This window comes from Thalia democratica, chromosome 9 (assembly GCF_965202585.1).
Source record: "Thalia democratica chromosome 9, ktThaDemo2.hap1.1, whole genome shotgun sequence".
Lineage (NCBI taxonomy): Eukaryota > Metazoa > Chordata > Thaliacea > Salpida > Salpidae > Thalia > Thalia democratica.
The window spans coordinates 25,727,636-25,745,104 of record NC_139173.1 but is presented as its reverse complement, the minus strand read 5'-3'; the positions used below and the strand labels follow the sequence as shown (position 1 = coordinate 25,745,104).

At 33.4% G+C, this 17,469-nt stretch overlaps 8 protein-coding genes across 8 annotated transcripts; all 8 read left to right on the top strand.

Moving 5' to 3' along the window:
- The first annotated feature begins 4,397 nt into the window (after nucleotides 1-4,397).
- LOC145845006 (uncharacterized) lies at nucleotides 4,398-5,550 on the top strand. Its single transcript, XM_082952424.1, has 2 exons — nucleotides 4,398-4,862; nucleotides 5,212-5,550. Exons 1-2 carry the CDS (start codon nucleotides 4,398-4,400, stop codon nucleotides 5,548-5,550), a joined length of 804 nt encoding a protein of 267 aa, XP_082808550.1.
- A 188-nt stretch (nucleotides 5,551-5,738) lies between these two features.
- LOC145844491 (histone H4-like) lies at nucleotides 5,739-6,050 on the top strand. Its single transcript, XM_082951891.1, has one exon. The coding sequence runs from the start codon at nucleotides 5,739-5,741 to the stop codon at nucleotides 6,048-6,050; it is 312 nt and encodes a 103-aa protein (XP_082808017.1).
- A 182-nt stretch (nucleotides 6,051-6,232) lies between these two features.
- On the top strand, nucleotides 6,233-6,613 carry LOC145845005 (histone H2A). The gene has a single exon (XM_082952423.1). The coding sequence runs from the start codon at nucleotides 6,233-6,235 to the stop codon at nucleotides 6,611-6,613; it is 381 nt and encodes a 126-aa protein (XP_082808549.1).
- Nucleotides 6,614-6,778: 165 nt separating this feature from the next.
- Nucleotides 6,779-7,138, top strand: LOC145845004 (histone H2B 1/2-like). The gene has a single exon (XM_082952422.1). It carries the CDS (start codon nucleotides 6,779-6,781, stop codon nucleotides 7,136-7,138), a length of 360 nt encoding a protein of 119 aa, XP_082808548.1.
- A 3,921-nt stretch (nucleotides 7,139-11,059) lies between these two features.
- Nucleotides 11,060-12,212, top strand: LOC145845002 (uncharacterized). The gene is made up of 2 exons (XM_082952421.1): nucleotides 11,060-11,524; nucleotides 11,874-12,212. The coding sequence occupies exons 1-2, from the start codon at nucleotides 11,060-11,062 to the stop codon at nucleotides 12,210-12,212; spliced, it is 804 nt and encodes a 267-aa protein (XP_082808547.1).
- Nucleotides 12,213-12,400: 188 nt separating this feature from the next.
- LOC145844493 (histone H4-like) lies at nucleotides 12,401-12,712 on the top strand. Its single transcript, XM_082951892.1, has one exon. It carries the CDS (start codon nucleotides 12,401-12,403, stop codon nucleotides 12,710-12,712), a length of 312 nt encoding a protein of 103 aa, XP_082808018.1.
- A 182-nt stretch (nucleotides 12,713-12,894) lies between these two features.
- LOC145845001 (histone H2A) lies at nucleotides 12,895-13,275 on the top strand. The gene has a single exon (XM_082952420.1). It carries the CDS (start codon nucleotides 12,895-12,897, stop codon nucleotides 13,273-13,275), a length of 381 nt encoding a protein of 126 aa, XP_082808546.1.
- Nucleotides 13,276-13,440: 165 nt separating this feature from the next.
- Nucleotides 13,441-13,800, top strand: LOC145845000 (histone H2B 1/2-like). The gene has a single exon (XM_082952419.1). It carries the CDS (start codon nucleotides 13,441-13,443, stop codon nucleotides 13,798-13,800), a length of 360 nt encoding a protein of 119 aa, XP_082808545.1.
- Nucleotides 13,801-17,469: the final 3,669 nt, after the last annotated feature.

Sequence of the window (17,469 nt, the reverse complement as noted above, 5' to 3'; positions counted from 1 at the left end):
CACACTTTTTTTTTGTTTCAAATACTTTATAAACTTGTAACTCGTTATATTGTAGAAAAAGCATTGCATTAGTCTAAAAACAGTAGTAGTGCTTGTAATCAAATGGTTTGTAAAAGATGTTTAACTAACTTGATTTTGTTGTCCGTAAGATTTTTCATCTGAATACTTTTTGTACAAAACACTTGTTTTTATTCATTTGCTGAAGTTCTGTTGAAACATTCAATAAATAAGTGCTTACAAAAAAGTATCATCTTTTTAAACAAAAATGTATATCACTTATAACATGCAAAAACTTAGTTGTAACTTTATTTTAAGTTGTTGTTGATTATTAGTAACACAACCGAGCTTTAACTTTTTAAACGAGTTCTTCTTATCAACTTAACTGCAATTGAAGCCATGTAACACGTTTTAAAAAGTTACGAATACATAAATGAATACAAAAATGGTTGTTCAAGACAAAAAATTACAGATGTGTTTTTCAAGTAAAATAACATATTCCTTCTTTCAAAGCTAACTTCTGTTTAGCATATTCAAGAAACATTTTCAATTCAAAACATAAACACACAAAACAAACCAGCTCATTGGTTGAAACTTGGTAAAACACAAAAAAGTAACTGCTTGTACTTTTTTAAGTAATTTATTATTCTAGTTTTCAAAGTAAAAGGTACTTGTTTTAACTAGATATGAGACAACTTACTGACCTTTAACAACTCTAGTAGTTTGTTGAAAGTTATGTTTCTACATATCTAAAGTAATCAGGACCACCAGTTGATTTAAGCAGCTACTAATGTCGAGTAAACAGTGTCAAACAAGCTTAAACTAAGCGACAAAAAAATGTACAAATTTATATCTACATTGTGCGTGTTGGTAAAAAGTAACAGTTAGTGTGTTTCAATAACTTCTAAATAAACTTTCTAAAGCTGAATTTCTCTGTTTTTGTTTCTACTAGTTAGTTACACTTACTTTAGTTTTTGTAGTTCTACTTGACATTTTAAACTACTTTTGATAATGTAGAATAAGTTTTTCTGCTTCACTAGTATTTAAATGTTAGGTAAAAATGTTTTTTAATGGGAATTTTCTTGTTTAACTTATTGTTTAAACAAAACTTATTCTAGTTCATTTTACTTTGTAAACTTGTTTTTCAAACACTCAATAGATATTTGTTGTTAGTTTAATAAAAAAATCAATCTGTCACTAAATAAAAAATTATGCTTAAATAAGACATTATATTAAATGAGAAGAAACATTTACTTTGCTTTGATACTAAAAATGCTCAATGATATTTATTTAAGGTCTGATTGTCAAATAAGTATTAGTTTTACTTATCAGAATGCAAATGAAACAATAAAAAACTGTTTAAAAGTTGAACAGTAATGTAAACAACAGTGATTGTTTAAAACAAACATACAATTGAAATAATCTTTCTGCTTACAAAGCTCATACTTGTTTTGTTGAACTCATTTTTTCTGTGGCTATGACAAATAACGACATGATTCCAAGGTAAAAATGGAACAGCTTGTTACCATTTTTTGTAACTCTTTTTTAAACTATGTATGAGACAACTCAAAACGACGATACTTGTTTGTTTTAAGCTATGTACTTTTTGAATCTAAAGATTAGGTGGATCACCAATTAAATACACAAGCTACTAATGACTACTAAACTCAACAACACAAATACACACACTTAATCAACTTTGTGGTGAAAAAGAATCAAAAAACAATTTCCCTCCAAACTATAAACCCATTATTTATTAAATACCTAGCTCGCTACAATTTCTCTACTGTACTTTTTTTATGCAACTGTTAAGAAAGGAACTCTAGCTAGATAACTGCTCTAATCCTTACTTTATTGCTTACTATTGTCGAATGCTTAGTGAAAAGCTTTAACTAACTTGAGTGTCTTTTTCGTGGCCTTTTTCCTTTTAACTTTCTTTTCCAAATAAAACTTATTCTTATTCATGCTTACTTTGTGGACATTTTTTAATTCAATATTTCATTTGTTTTTTAGTTTATTAAAAAAAACTGTGCCTACGTCACTGTAAAAACTATTTTTATTTTTCAATGAAAATAGTACGCTTAAACAGAAATAAAACTTTGACTTATTAACTGAAAACGTTTTAAACTGTTAATAACAAACAATGTTTAGTGTCCTTAAAAAATACTGTTCAATTACAATTAAACTACAACTGAAACATGCTTAACAATTCAAAACTGGTGTAACACATAAATGTAAACAACATCGTTTGTTCAAAAGAAAGAGAACGCTATTAACAAGTACGCAATTTACAAAACAAAATACCTTAATAAAATGATGAACTTGTATAAATAAATCTTTTATTTTACAAAGCTTACATCTACTTACTTGATTTAAGCTTTCTAATCTTGTCAAGCATATGAAATAAACCAATTGATTAGCTGAAACATGGTACAAAGAAAAGAAGTAAAAAACTTGTTACCACTTGTTTGTTACCCTTAAGTACGCTATACATAAGAAAGCAAAATTACTGTAACTTGTTGCTTTAAGCTGTGTAGTTTTTATAAATGTAAAGAAGAAGAAAAATTGGACAAAGCAAGACAAAAACTTTTTTAGCCTTCATTTTTTTACAGCCTATTATGTGACAGTACAAGTTCCATAATAGGCAAACTACAATGTAAAACTTTGAATCAAGCAAATACTTTGTTTTATATGGTCTATAATTGAATAAGATAACAGTTACTTTGCTTCAAGTTTATATGTTATTGCTACAACAGCTATGTTCTTAACGACATCCGAGAATAAAATGTAACTTATCCTAAGCTGTGTTTTTAACTACATTAACAGTAAGTTAGAGATAACTAGTTACGAATTTCGAAAAGCAAAACATTTAGTCAATGAAATCAATGGTACAGAACATTATGATTAATCTAGGTTGAGTAAACTAGGAAATTACTATTAGCAGTAAAGCAGTTAAAACACATGTTTAACTTGGTAAACACTTCAATCGTAAACTTTAAAAAACAGTACTGTTGTTGTTTCAAAATATGTGTCAGTATCTATGTTGTTTCGACTGACTTTAAAACTTTATGAGAAGTGACAAAACAAAGTTTGAAAAAAAAACCTAGTTGCATTATTTTCCAGTTAAAAAGTTTCAAAGATAGATTGAAAGGTTATGAGTGCTGATTGTAAACAAAGCTTTATTCAAACACTAAGTTTGTCAATTTTACTTCAAAACTTTTTCATTTCGATTTTCTTACTCGATTTTATTTTGTATATAATGCTGCTTAAAAAATAAACCAACCTCTTTTTTTACGTAAAATTTTTCATCCAAAAGATATCAGCTTTTGTTTAAGTTCAAATTTAGTGCTAGTGTTCATAAGCTTTTTCGACTTATTTACTTCTTTGAATTTAATTAACTTTATTTTGTTTGAAAAATTTACAACCAAATCCATTTGTTCACTTTTATCAGCACACTTTATTCGGTTGAAATCTGCAAAGTTAAAGTTCTTAGTTTGATCAAGGTTTAAGTTTAACGAGCAAAATCGCATCAGTTATTTTTTAAACTGTATAACAGCTTGAATCAGTTGTTTGAAACACCAATTGAATGTTAAACTACTTACCTGTTAAACTAGTTTTTCATATACACTGGAAAATAAAATTTGTGTTTAAACGTAGTTTACAACTTTCAAACAAGTATCATCATAGTTACTGTACAGTACGTTTTTGAAAGGTTGTTTGGAAAACATTGTTGTAAGGTAAGTTACTAGTATGTGCAAGAACAAAGTTATCTAGTTGTCTGTTTAATAAAAGTTTTGAGTACATTGCTTATGAGTATATTGATTATGAGTAATCATAACTAGTAAAGCTAAACAAAATGAACTCTTTTATTCTTTTGAAATTACTTTTTACACATTAGTTTAAACTGTAATTAACTTGAACATACTTGATAGAACTTACGATTAACAAAACTCCATGAAATCGATATAATGAAACTTTGTTTAAGTTTGAGGTAAAAAAAAACCTTGTGCTTTGTTAAAACTTTATTACTTTAGGTGAGCGGCAAAGGAAAACTCAGTCGGGAGTGTGTTAACATGTTTTGTTTCATTTATGTTTTTCTTAATGTATTTAGAGGTGTGCTGTAAGATACAGGCTGTTATTTCTGGACTTTTCAAACTAATGCTTTAAAAAAAATTACTTTTAGAACAAGTTAGATATGGTTTCTTTCTTACTGGAACTTTTTCAACATTCGTAATAAGACAACTAAGTTTTTATAAGCATATATGTGTTAAACAAACATGCTAATGCAAAAATGCTAAGAAGTAAAAGGTACCTTGCAAAGCATAACTGCTCGACAGTCAATTCGTCACAGTCAGTAACTCTTGCAAGTATCGTTTTGGTCGCTTTATTATTCATTCATCATGTCTACCACAGCAGTAGCAGCAGTACCAGCGCCAGCCGCAGCCAGGTCTTCCAAGAGACCAAGCGCCAAGAAGGCAGAGCACCCTACTTACAGGGAAATGATTAGCTCTGCCCTTGGAGCAATGAAGGAACGAAAAGGTACATCCCGCCAGAAGATACAAAAGTTTATTGCGGACACCTACAAGCTTGACCTCACAGCTTCCAATTCTCACTTGAAGAGAGCACTTACCAGCGGCGTGACCAAAGGTGCTTTTCTCCAGACAACTGGAAAAGGCGCTTCTGGCTCGTTCAAGCTTGCTCCAATGCCAGCTGCTGGGCCCAAGAAGAGGACAAAGAAAGTAGCTAAAAAGCCAGCAGCAAAGAAGGCCGCAGCTAAAAAACCAAAAAAGAAGTGTGCTCCCAAGAAGGCTGCAAAAAAACCAGCAGCCAAAAAGCGACCTGCTAAAAAGTGCGCTCCTAAGAAGGCAGCATCTAAAAAAGCTGCAAGCAAGAAGAAGAAAGTAACCAAGAAGAAGCCGGCAGCCAAAAAAGCATCCAAGAAGAAGAGCTGCAAAAAATAAGTTGTTCTTTTACCCAAGGTCCTTTTCAGGACCACTCAAACAAAATATAACGCAACTCGAAATGCATAAAACAATGCTAAGTTGAAAATATGCAAATTAGACTACACAGCGGAATCGCTCGCGTCCGTGTCTATGCGAACAGTATATAAACTGTCTTGCAACAAACAGTTTTATCATCAAAATGGCTCGTACCAAGCAAACCGCTCGTAAGTCAACCGGAGGCAAGGCTCCAAGGAAACAGCTCGCCACCAAGGCCGCTCGCAAGAGCGCACCCGCTACCGGAGGTGTGAAGAAGCCTCATCGCTACAGGCCCGGCACAGTTGCTCTGAGAGAAATCAGACGCTACCAGAAGTCAACTGAGCTTCTTTTGCGCAAGTTGCCTTTTCAGCGTCTGGTACGTGAAATAGCTCAAGACTTCAAAACTGACTTGAGGTTCCAAAGCAGTGCCGTTATGGCTTTGCAAGAAGCAAGCGAAGCGTACCTCGTTGGTTTGTTCGAAGATACTAACCTTTGCGCGATCCACGCCAAGCGTGTGACAATCATGCCCAAAGACATCCAGCTCGCCAGGAGAATGCGTGGCGAAAGAGCTTGAGCGTTAGCTAAAACCGGTCCTTTTCAGGGCCACCTTAAAACTTTGACAGTGAGAAAAACTTAACCGAACGAAAAAATGTAAGTTAAGAGACTTTTTTGAGTATGCAAATTAGTTAGTAGTAACCGTACGCGTCCGTAACAGCTTGTATATAATCTCGACGCACTGACGAAATAAGTATATTCAACAACATGTCTGGACGCGGCAAAGGAGGTAAAGGCTTGGGAAAGGGAGGTGCTAAGCGCCATCGCAAAGTGCTTCGCGATAACATCCAAGGCATCACGAAGCCGGCAATCCGCCGTTTGGCTCGCCGAGGCGGAGTTAAGCGAATCTCGGGACTGATTTACGAAGAAACGAGAGGCGTCATGAAAGTTTTCTTGGAAAATGTTATTCGCGATGCAGTAACATACACAGAGCACGCCAAGCGCAAGACCGTCACAGCACTCGACGTCGTGTACGCACTCAAGCGTCAAGGAAGAACCTTGTACGGCTTCGGTGGCTAATCGCTTTTAGCAAACCCGGTCCTTTTTAGGACCACCTAATTCAATATAAAAGTTTTACAACACTTTTGACAAGATTAAGCATTAGCTATGACATATGCAAATTAGTTTTTCGTTCGACGCGGTTAGGTATGAGTTTTATAGTGAGCTGTGCAAGCTATCATCACAATCATTCGAACAACAAAATGTCAGGACGTGGTAAAGGATCAAAACTCAAATCTAAGCCGAAGAGCAGGTCTTCCCGTGCAGGACTGCAGTTTCCAGTCGGTCGCGTGCACCGCCTGTTGCGCACCGGCAACTACAGCCAAAGAGTCGGAGCTGGTGCTCCAGTTTATCTGGCTGCCGTTCTCGAGTACTTGAGCGCAGAAGTGCTCGAGCTTGCCGGTAACGCTGCTCGTGACAACAAGAAAAGCAGGATCATTCCTCGCCATTTGCAACTAGCTATTCGCAACGACGAAGAGTTGAACAAACTTCTCGGAGGCGTCACAATTGCTCAAGGTGGTGTTCTTCCAAACATCCAGGCAGTACTATTGCCTAAGAAGACCGCTTCAAAAAAGTCAGCCTAAGTTAGAAAAAAACCAGGTCCTTTTCAGGACCACCAAAAATATTTACAACAAACGAGAGAATTGTGAAGTGAGAGAAACCAGCTATCGTTCGCGTACGGAACTATGCTAATTTGCATAATTTTACAGCATATAAACCGGCGCCGAGACAGAAGTCCACACATCATCATGACAGCAACAAAAGGCGCGAAGAAGTCAGTAGCCAAGACCGCTCCGGTCGACGGCAAGAAGAAGCGAAGGAGGAGGAACAAAGAAAGCTTTGGCATCTATGTGTACAAAGTTTTGAAGCAAGTGCACCCCGACACCGGAATTTCCAGCAAGGCGATGGGAATCATGAACTCTTTTGTCAACGACATCTTCGAGCGCATTGCAGCAGAGGCTTCACGTTTGGCTCATTACAACAAGAGGTCAACTGTTAGCAGCCGCGAAATTCAAACTGCTGTCAGGCTCTTGCTCCCCGGCGAGTTGTCAAAGCACGCAGTTTCAGAAGGAACTAAAGCTGTTACCAAATACACCAGCTCAAAATAAACGCTCAACAACCGGTCCTTTTTAGGACCACCATTAGAATAGAACCAGCTGTTCATGCTTACTTAATGTACAAGAATATAAGCTTAGTACAAATAAGTTCTTATTTGTGTAAATTAAAAATTCAAATAAATAAATATTTTTATTGTTTTATATGCTTTATAAATTTGTAACTCGTTATGTTGTATAAAAAGCATTGCATTAGTCTAATATGATAAAAACAGTAGTAGTGCTTGTAATTAAATGCTTTGTAAAAGAGGTTTAGCTAACTTGATTATGTTGTCCGTAAGATTTTTCATCTGAATACGTTTTATACAAAAGACTTTCTTTTATTCATTTGTTGAAGTTCTGTTAAAAAGTTCAATAAATAAGTGCTTACAAAAAAGTATCATCTTATTAAACAAAAATTCATATTACTTATAACAAGCAAAGTCTTAGTTTTGACTTTATTTTAAGTTGTTGTTGTTGATTATTAGTAACACAACCGAGCTTTAACTTTTTGAACATGTTCTTCTTATCAATTTAATTGCAATTGAAGACATGTAACACGTTTAAAAAAGTTACGAATACATTACTTATTACAATTACTTACATTACTTATTAATACAATTAACTTATTGTTTAAACAAAACTCATTCTTATTTGTTTTATTTTGTAGACTTGTTTTAAAAACACTCAATAGATATTTGTTGTTAGTTTAATTAAAAAAACAATGATCTGTCACTATATAAAAATTTATGCTTAAATAAGACATTGTATTAAATGACACTTATATTAAACTTTACTTTGCATTGATATTAAAAATACTCAATGGTAGTTATTTAACGGAGGTTTGATTGTCAAAAGTGTATTAGTCTTATTTATCAGAATGCAAATGAAACAATAAAGATCTGTTTAAAAGTTGAACAATCAAATTAATGTAAACAACAGTGGTTGTTTAAAACAAACATACAATTGAAATAATCTTTCTCTTTACAAAGCTCATACTTGTTTTGTTGGACTCATTCTTTTCTGTGGCTATGACAAATTACGAAATGATTCAAAGGCAAAAAAGAACAGCTTGTTACCATTTTTTGTAACTCTTTTTTAAACTATGTTTGAGACAACTTAAAACGACTGTACTTGTTTGTTTTAAGCTATGTACTTTTTGAATCTAAAGATTAGGTGGATCACCAATTAATTACACAAGCTACTAATGACGACTAAACTCAACAACACAAATACACACACTTAATCAACTTTGTGGTGAAAAAGAATCAAAAAACTATTTCCCTCCAAACTATAAACTCATTATTTATTAAATACCTAGCTTGCTACAATTTCTCTACTTTACTTTTTTTTATGCAACTGTTAAGAAGGGAACTCTAGCTAGATAACTGCTCTAATCCTTACTTTATTGCTTACTATTAATGAGTGCTTAGTGAAAAGCTTTAACTAACTTGAGTGTCTTTTTCGTAGAGAATTTTCCTTTTAACTTTCTTTTCAAAACAAAACTTATTCTCATTCATGCTTACTTAGTGGAAATTTTTTAAATTCAATATTTCATTTGTTTTTTAGTTTATTTAATAAAGCTGTGCCTACGTCACTGTAAAAACTAATTATATTTTTCAATGAAAATAGTACGCTTTAACATAAATAAAAATAAAACTTTGACTTATTAACTGAAAACGTTTTAAACTGTTAATAACAGACAATGTTTAGTGTCCTTAAAAAATACTGTTCAATTACAATTAAATTACAACTGAAACAATTTCAAAACTGATGTAACACTTAAATGTAAACAACATCGATTGTTCAAAAGAAAGAGAACACTATTAACAAGTACACAGAATATCTTAATAAAATGATGAACTTGTATAAATAAATCTTTTATTTTACAAAGCTTACATCTACTTAGTTGATTTAAGCTTTCTGATCTTGTCAAGCATATGAAATAAACCATTTGATTAGCTGAAACATGATACAAAGAAGTAAAAAACTTATTTGCTTGTTACTGTTATGTACGCTATACATAAGAAAACTAAAATCACTGTAACTTGTTGCTTTAAGCTGTGTAGTTTTATAAATCTAAAGAAGAAGAAAAAATTGGACAAAGCAAAACCAAAACTTTTTTAACCTTCATTTTTTCACAGCTTATTATGTGATAGTACAAGTTCCATAATAGGCAAACAACAATGTAAAACTTTGAATCAAGCAAATACTTTGTTTTATATGGTCTATAATTGAATAAGATAACAGTTACTTTGTTTCAAGTTTATATGTTATTGCTACAACAGCTATGTTCTTAACGACATCCGAGAATAAAATGTAACTTATCCTAAGTTGTGTTTTCAACTACATTGACAGTAAGTTAGAGATAACTAGTTACGAATTTTGAAAAGCAAAACATTTAGTCAATGAAATCAATGGTACAGAACATTATGATTAATCTAGGTTGAGTAAACTAGGAAATTACTATTAGCAGTAAAGCAGTTAAAACACATGTTTAACGTGGTAAACACTTCAATCGTAAACTTTAAAAGACAGTACTGTTGTTGTTTCAAAATATGTGTCAAGAAAGTAATAAGTTGTTCTATGTTGTTTCGACTGACTTTAAGTTTATGAGAAGTGACAAAACAAAGTTTGAAAAAAAACTTAATTGCATTATTTTCCAGTTAAAAAGTTTCAAAGATGGATTGAAAGGTTATGAGTGCTAATTGTAAACAAAGCTTTATTCAAACACTAAGTTTGTCAATCTTATTTCAAAACTTTTTCATTTCGATTTTCTTACTCGATTTTATTTTGTATATAATGCTGCTTAAAAAATAAACCAACCTCTTTTTTTACGTAAAATTTTTCGTCCAAAAGATATCAGCTTTTGTTCAAATTTAGTGCTAGTGTTCATAAGCTTTTTCGACTTATTTACTTCTTTGAATTTAATTATCTTTATTTTGTTTGAAAAATTTACAACCAAATCCATTTGTTCACTTTTAACAGCACACTTTATTCGGTTGAAATCTGCAAAGTTAAAGTTCTTAGTTTGATCAAGGTTTAAGTTTAACGAGCAAAATTGCATCAGTTATTTTTTAAACTGTATAACAGCTTGAATCAGTTGTTTGAAACACTAATTGAATGTTAAACTACTTACCTGTTAATCTAGTTTTTCATATACACTGAAAAATAAAATTTGTGTTTAAATGTAGTTTACAACTTTCAAACAAGTAACATCATAGTTAAATATAGTAACATCATAGTAACAGCACGTTTTTGAAAGGTTGTTTGGAAAACATTGTTGTAAGGTAAGTTACTAGTATGTGCAAGAACAAAGTTATCTAGTTGTCTGTTTAACAAAAGTTTTGAGTACATTGCTTATGAGTAATCATAAGCAGTAAAGCTAAAAAAAATGAACACTTTTATTCTTTTGCAATTACTTTTTACACATTAGTTTAAACTGTAATTAACTTGAACATACTTGATAGAACTTACGATTAACAAAACTCCATGAAATCGAAATAATGAAATTTTGTTTAAGTTTGAGGTAAAAAAAAACCTTATGCTTTGTTAAAACTTTATTAATTTAGGTGAGCGGCAAAGGAAAACTCAGTCGGAAGTGTGTTAACATGTTTTGTTTCATTTATGTTTTTCTTTATGTATTTAGAGGTGTGCTGTAAGATACAGGCTGTTATTTCTGGACTTTTCAAACTAATGCTTTAAAAAAAATTACTTTTAGAACAAGTTAGATATGGTTTCTTTCTTACTGGGACTTTTTCAACATTCGTAATAAGACAACTAAGTTTTTATAAGCATATATGTCTTAAACAAACATGCTAATGCTTATATTAAGAAGTAAAAGGTACCTTGCAAAGCATAACTGCTCAACAGTCAATTCGTCACAGTCAGTAACTCTTGCAAGTACCGTTTTGGTCGCTTTAATATTCATTCATCATGTCTACCACAGCAGTAGCAGCAGTACCAGCGCCAGCCGCAGCCAGGTCTTCAAAGAGACCAAGCGCCAAGAAGGCAGAGCACCCTACTTACAGGGAAATGATTAGCTCTGCCCTTGGAGCAATGAAGGAACGAAAAGGTACATCCCGCCAGAAGATACAAAAGTATATCGCGGACACCTACAAGCTTGACCTCACAGCTTCCAATTCTCACTTGAAGAGAGCACTTACCAGCGGCGTGACCAAAGGTGCTTTTCTCCAGACAACTGGAAAAGGCGCTTCTGGCTCGTTCAAGCTTGCTCCAATGCCAGCTGCTGGGCCCAAGAAGAGGACAAAGAAAGTAGCTAAAAAGCCAGCAGCAAAGAAGGCCCCAGCTAAAAAACCAAAAAAGAAGTGTGCTCCCAAGAAGGCTGCAAAAAAACCAGCAGCCAAAAAGCGACCTGCTAAAAAGTGCGCTCCTAAGAAGGCAGCATCTAAAAAAGCTGCAAGCAAGAAGAAGAAAGTAACCAAGAAGAAGCCGGCAGCCAAAAAAGCATCCAAGAAGAAGAGCTGTAAAAAATAAGTTGTTCTTTTACCCAAGGTCCTTTTCAGGACCACTCAAACAAAATATAACGTAACTCAAAATGCATAAAACAATGCTAAGTTGAAAATATGCAAATTAGACTACACAGCGGAATCGCTCGCGTCCGTGTCTATGCGAACAGTATATAAACTGTCTTGCAACAAACAGTTTTATCATCAAAATGGCTCGTACCAAGCAAACCGCTCGTAAGTCAACCGGAGGCAAGGCTCCAAGGAAACAGCTCGCCACCAAGGCCGCTCGCAAGAGCGCACCCGCTACCGGAGGTGTGAAGAAGCCTCATCGCTACAGGCCCGGCACAGTTGCTCTGAGAGAAATCAGACGCTACCAGAAGTCAACTGAGCTTCTTTTGCGCAAGTTGCCTTTCCAGCGTCTGGTACGCGAAATAGCTCAAGACTTCAAAACTGACTTGAGGTTCCAAAGCAGTGCCGTTATGGCTTTGCAAGAAGCAAGCGAGGCGTACCTCGTTGGTTTGTTCGAAGATACTAACCTTTGCGCGATCCACGCCAAGCGTGTGACAATCATGCCCAAAGACATCCAGCTCGCCAGGAGAATGCGTGGCGAAAGAGCTTAAGCGTTAGCTAAAACCGGTCCTTTTCAGGGCCACCTTAAAACTTTGACAGTGAGAAAAACTTAACCGAACGAAAAAATGTAAGTTAAGAGACTTTTTGGAGTATGCAAATTAGTTAGTAGTAACCGTACGCGTCCGTAACAGCTTGTATATAAACTCGACGCACTGACGAAATAAGTATATTCAACAACATGTCTGGACGCGGCAAAGGAGGTAAAGGCTTGGGAAAGGGAGGCGCTAAGCGCCATCGCAAAGTACTTCGCGATAACATACAAGGCATCACGAAGCCGGCAATCCGCCGTTTGGCTCGCCGAGGCGGAGTTAAGCGAATCTCGGGACTGATTTACGAAGAAACGAGAGGCGTCATGAAAGTTTTCTTGGAAAATGTTATTCGCGATGCAGTAACATACACAGAGCACGCCAAGCGCAAGACCGTCACAGCACTCGACGTCGTGTACGCACTCAAGCGTCAAGGAAGAACCTTGTACGGCTTCGGTGGCTAATCGCTTTTAGCAAACCCGGTCCTTTTTAGGACCACCTAATTCAATATAAAAGTTTTACAACACTTTTGACAAGATTAAGCATTAGCTATGACATATGCAAATTAGTTTTTCGTTCGACGCGGTTAGGTATGAGTTGTATATTGAGCTGTGCAAGCTATCATCACAATCATTCGAACAACAAAATGTCAGGACGTGGTAAAGGATCAAAACTCAAATCTAAGCCGAAGAGCAGGTCTTCCCGTGCAGGACTGCAGTTTCCAGTCGGTCGCGTGCACCGCCTGTTGCGCACCGGCAACTACAGCCAAAGAGTCGGAGCTGGTGCTCCAGTTTATCTGGCTGCCGTTCTCGAGTACTTGAGCGCAGAAGTGCTCGAGCTTGCCGGTAACGCTGCTCGTGACAACAAGAAAAGCAGGATCATTCCTCGCCATTTGCAACTAGCTATTCGCAACGACGAAGAGTTGAACAAACTTCTCGGAGGCGTCACAATTGCTCAAGGTGGTGTTCTTCCAAACATCCAGGCAGTACTATTGCCTAAGAAGACCGCTTCAAAAAAGTCAGCCTAAGTTAGAAAAAAACCAGGTCCTTTTCAGGACCACCAAAAATATTTACAACAAACGAGAGAATTGTGAAGTGAGAGAAACCAGCTATCGTTCGCGTACGGAACTATGCTAATTTGCATAATTTTACAGCATATAAACCGGCGCCGAGACAGAAGTCCACACATCATCATGACAGCAACAAAAGGCGCGAAGAAGTCAGTAGCCAAGACCGCTCCGGTCGACGGCAAGAAGAAGCGAAGGAGGAGGAACAAAGAAAGCTTTGGCATCTATGTGTACAAAGTTTTGAAGCAAGTGCACCCCGACACCGGAATTTCCAGCAAGGCGATGGGAATCATGAACTCTTTTGTCAACGACATCTTCGAGCGCATTGCAGCAGAGGCTTCACGTTTGGCTCATTACAACAAGAGGTCAACTGTTAGCAGCCGCGAAATTCAAACTGCTGTCAGGCTCTTGCTCCCCGGCGAGTTGTCAAAGCACGCAGTTTCAGAAGGAACTAAAGCTGTTACCAAATACACCAGCTCAAAATAAACGCTCAACAACCGGTCCTTTTTAGGACCACCATTAGAATAGAACCAGCTGTTCATGCTTACTTAATGTACAAGAATATAAGCTTAGTACAAATAAGTTCTTATTTGTGTAAATTAAAAATTCAAATAAATAAATATTTTTATTGTTTTAAATGCTTTATAAATTTGTAACTCGTTATGTTGTATAAAAAGCATTGCATTAGTCTAATATGATAAAAACAGTAGTAGTGCTTGTAATTAAATGCTTTGTAAAAGAGGTTTAGCTAACTTGATTATGTTGTCCGTAAGATTTTTCATCTGAATACGTTTTATACAAAAGACTTTCTTTTATTCATTTGTTGAAGTTCTGTTAAAAAGTTCAATAAATAAGTGCTTACAAAAAAGTATCATCTTATTAAACAAAAATTCATATTACTTATAACAAGCAAAGTCTTAGTTTTGACTTTATTTTAAGTTGTTGTTGTTGATTATTAGTAACACAACCGAGCTTTAACTTTTTGAACATGTTCTTCTTATCAATTTAATTGCAATTGAAGACATGTAACACGTTTAAAAAAGTTACGAATACATTACTTATTACAATTACTTACATTACTTATTAATACAATTAACTTATTGTTTAAACAAAACTCATTCTTATTTGTTTTATTTTGTAGACTTGTTTTAAAAACACTCAATAGATATTTGTTGTTAGTTTAATTAAAAAAACAATGATCTGTCACTACATAAAAATTTATGCTTAAATAAGACATTGTATTAAATGACACTTATATTAAACTTTACTTTGCATTGATATTAAAAATACTCAATGGTAGTTATTTAACGGAGGTTTGATTGTCAAAAGTGTATTAGTCTTATTTATCAGAATGCAAATGAAACAATAAAGATCTGTTTAAAAGTTGAACAATCAAATTAATGTAAACAACAGTGGTTGTTTAAAACAAACATACAATTGAAATAATCTTTCTCTTTACAAAGCTCATACTTGTTTTGTTGGACTCATTCTTTTCTGTGGCTATGACAAATTACGAAATGATTCAAAGGCAAAAAAGAACAGCTTGTTACCATTTTTTGTAACTCTTTTTTAAACTATGTTTGAGACAACTTAAAACGACTGTACTTGTTTGTTTTAAGCTATGTACTTTTTGAATCTAAAGATTAGGTGGATCACCAATTAATTACACAAGCTACTAATGACGACTAAACTCAACAACACAAATACACACACTTAATCAACTTTGTGGTGAAAAAGAATCAAAAAACTATTTCCCTCCAAACTATAAACTCATTATTTATTAAATACCTAGCTTGCTACAATTTCTCTACTTTACTTTTTTTTATGCAACTGTTAAGAAGGGAACTCTAGCTAGATAACTGCTCTAATCCTTACTTTATTGCTTACTATTAATGAGTGCTTAGTGAAAAGCTTTAACTAACTTGAGTGTCTTTTTCGTAGAGAATTTTCCTTTTAACTTTCTTTTCAAAACAAAACTTATTCTCATTCATGCTTACTTAGTGGAAATTTTTTAAATTCAATATTTCATTTGTTTTTTAGTTTATTTAAAAAAGCTGTGCCTACGTCACTGTAAAAACTAATTATATTTTTCAATGAAAATAGTACGCTTTAACATAAATAAAAATAAAACTTTGACTTATTAACTGAAAACGTTTTAAACTGTTAATAACAGACAATGTTTAGTGTCCTTAAAAAATACTGTTCAATTACAATTAAATTACAACTGAAACAATTTCAAAACTGATGTAACACTTAAATGTAAACAACATCGATTGTTCAAAAGAAAGAGAACACTATTAACAAGTACACAGAATATCTTAATAAAATGATGAACTTGTATAAATAAATCTTTTATTTTACAAAGCTTACATCTACTTAGTTGATTTAAGCTTTCTGATCTTGTCAAGCATATGAAATAAACCATTTGATTAGCTGAAACATGATACAAAGAAGTAAAAAACTTATTTGCTTGTTACTGTTATGTACGCTATACATAAGAAAACTAAAATCACTGTAACTTGTTGCTTTAAGCTGTGTAGTTTTATAAATCTAAAGAAGAAGAAAAAATTGGACAAAGCAAAACCAAAACTTTTTTAACCTTCATTTTTTCACAGCTTATTATGTGATAGTACAAGTTCCATAATAGGCAAACAACAATGTAAAACTTTGAATCAAGCAAATACTTTGTTTTATATGGTCTATAATTGAATAAGATAACAGTTACTTTGTTTCAAGTTTATATGTTATTGCTACAACAGCTATGTTCTTAACGACATCCGAGAATAAAATGTAACTTATCCTAAGTTGTGTTTTCAACTACATTGACAGTAAGTTAGAGATAACTAGTTACGAATTTTGAAAAGCAAAACATTTAGTCAATGAAATCAATGGTACAGAACATTATGATTAATCTAGGTTGAGTAAACTAGGAAATTACTATTAGCAGTAAAGCAGTTAAAACACATGTTTAACGTGGTAAACACTTCAATCGTAAACTTTAAAAGACAGTACTGTTGTTGTTTCAAAATATGTGTCAAGAAAGTAATAAGTTGTTCTATGTTGTTTCGACTGACTTTAAGTTTATGAGAAGTGACAAAACAAAGTTTGAAAAAAAACTTAATTGCATTATTTTCCAGTTAAAAAGTTTCAAAGATAGATTGAAAGGTTATGAGTGCTAATTGTAAACAAAGCTTTATTCAAACACTAAGTTTGTCAATCTTATTTCAAAACTTTTTCATTTCGATTTTCTTACTCGATTTTATTTTGTATATAATGCTGCTTAAAAAATAAACCAACCTCTTTTTTTACGTAAAATTTTTCGTCCAAAAGATATCAGCTTTTGTTCAAATTTAGTGCTAGTGTTCATAAGCTTTTTCGACTTATTTACTTCTTTGAATTTAATTATCTTTATTTTGTTTGAAAAATTTACAACCAAATCCATTTGTTCACTTTTAACAGCACACTTTATTCGGTTGAAATCTGCAAAGTTAAAGTTCTTAGTTTGATCAAGGTTTAAGTTTAACGAGCAAAATTGCATCAGTTATTTTTTAAACTGTATAACAGCTTGAATCAGTTGTTTGAAACACTAATTGAATGTTAAACTACTTACCTGTTAAACTAGTTTTTCATATACACTGAAAAATAAAATTTGTGTTTAAATGTAGTTTACAACTTTCAAACAAGTAACATCATAGTTAAATATAGTAACATCATAGTAACAGCACGTTTTTGAAAGGTTGTTTGGAAAACATTGTTGTAAGGTAAGTTACTAGTATGTGCAAGAACAAAGTTATCTAGTTGTCTGTTTAACAAAAGTTTTGAGTACATTGCTTATGAGTAATCATAAGCAGTAAAGCTAAAAAAAATGAACACTTTTATTCTTTCGGAATTACTTTTTACACATTAGTTTAAACTGTAATTAACTTGAACATACTTGATAGAACTTACGATTAACAAAACTCCATGAAATCGAAATAATGAAATTTTGTTTAAGTTTGAGGTAAAAAAAAACCTTATGCTTTGTTAAAACTTTATTAATTTAGGTGAGCGGCAAAGGAAAACTCAGTCGGAAGTGTGTTAACATGTTTTGTTTCATTTATGTTTTTCTTTATGTATTTAGAGGTGTGCTGTAAGATACAGGCTGTTATTTCTGGA

Coding starts and splice junctions, on each gene's coding strand:
- LOC145845006 (XM_082952424.1), top strand. CDS start 4,398: ATGTCTACCACAGCAGTAGCAGCAGTACCAGCGCCAGCCGCAGCCAGG. Junction 4,863..5,211: donor AAAAGTGCGCTCCTAAGAAG/GCAGCATCTAAA, acceptor CTCGCCACCAAG/GCCGCTCGCAAGAGCGCACC.
- LOC145844491 (XM_082951891.1), top strand. CDS start 5,739: ATGTCTGGACGCGGCAAAGGAGGTAAAGGCTTGGGAAAGGGAGGTGCT.
- LOC145845005 (XM_082952423.1), top strand. CDS start 6,233: ATGTCAGGACGTGGTAAAGGATCAAAACTCAAATCTAAGCCGAAGAGC.
- LOC145845004 (XM_082952422.1), top strand. CDS start 6,779: ATGACAGCAACAAAAGGCGCGAAGAAGTCAGTAGCCAAGACCGCTCCG.
- LOC145845002 (XM_082952421.1), top strand. CDS start 11,060: ATGTCTACCACAGCAGTAGCAGCAGTACCAGCGCCAGCCGCAGCCAGG. Junction 11,525..11,873: donor AAAAGTGCGCTCCTAAGAAG/GCAGCATCTAAA, acceptor CTCGCCACCAAG/GCCGCTCGCAAGAGCGCACC.
- LOC145844493 (XM_082951892.1), top strand. CDS start 12,401: ATGTCTGGACGCGGCAAAGGAGGTAAAGGCTTGGGAAAGGGAGGCGCT.
- LOC145845001 (XM_082952420.1), top strand. CDS start 12,895: ATGTCAGGACGTGGTAAAGGATCAAAACTCAAATCTAAGCCGAAGAGC.
- LOC145845000 (XM_082952419.1), top strand. CDS start 13,441: ATGACAGCAACAAAAGGCGCGAAGAAGTCAGTAGCCAAGACCGCTCCG.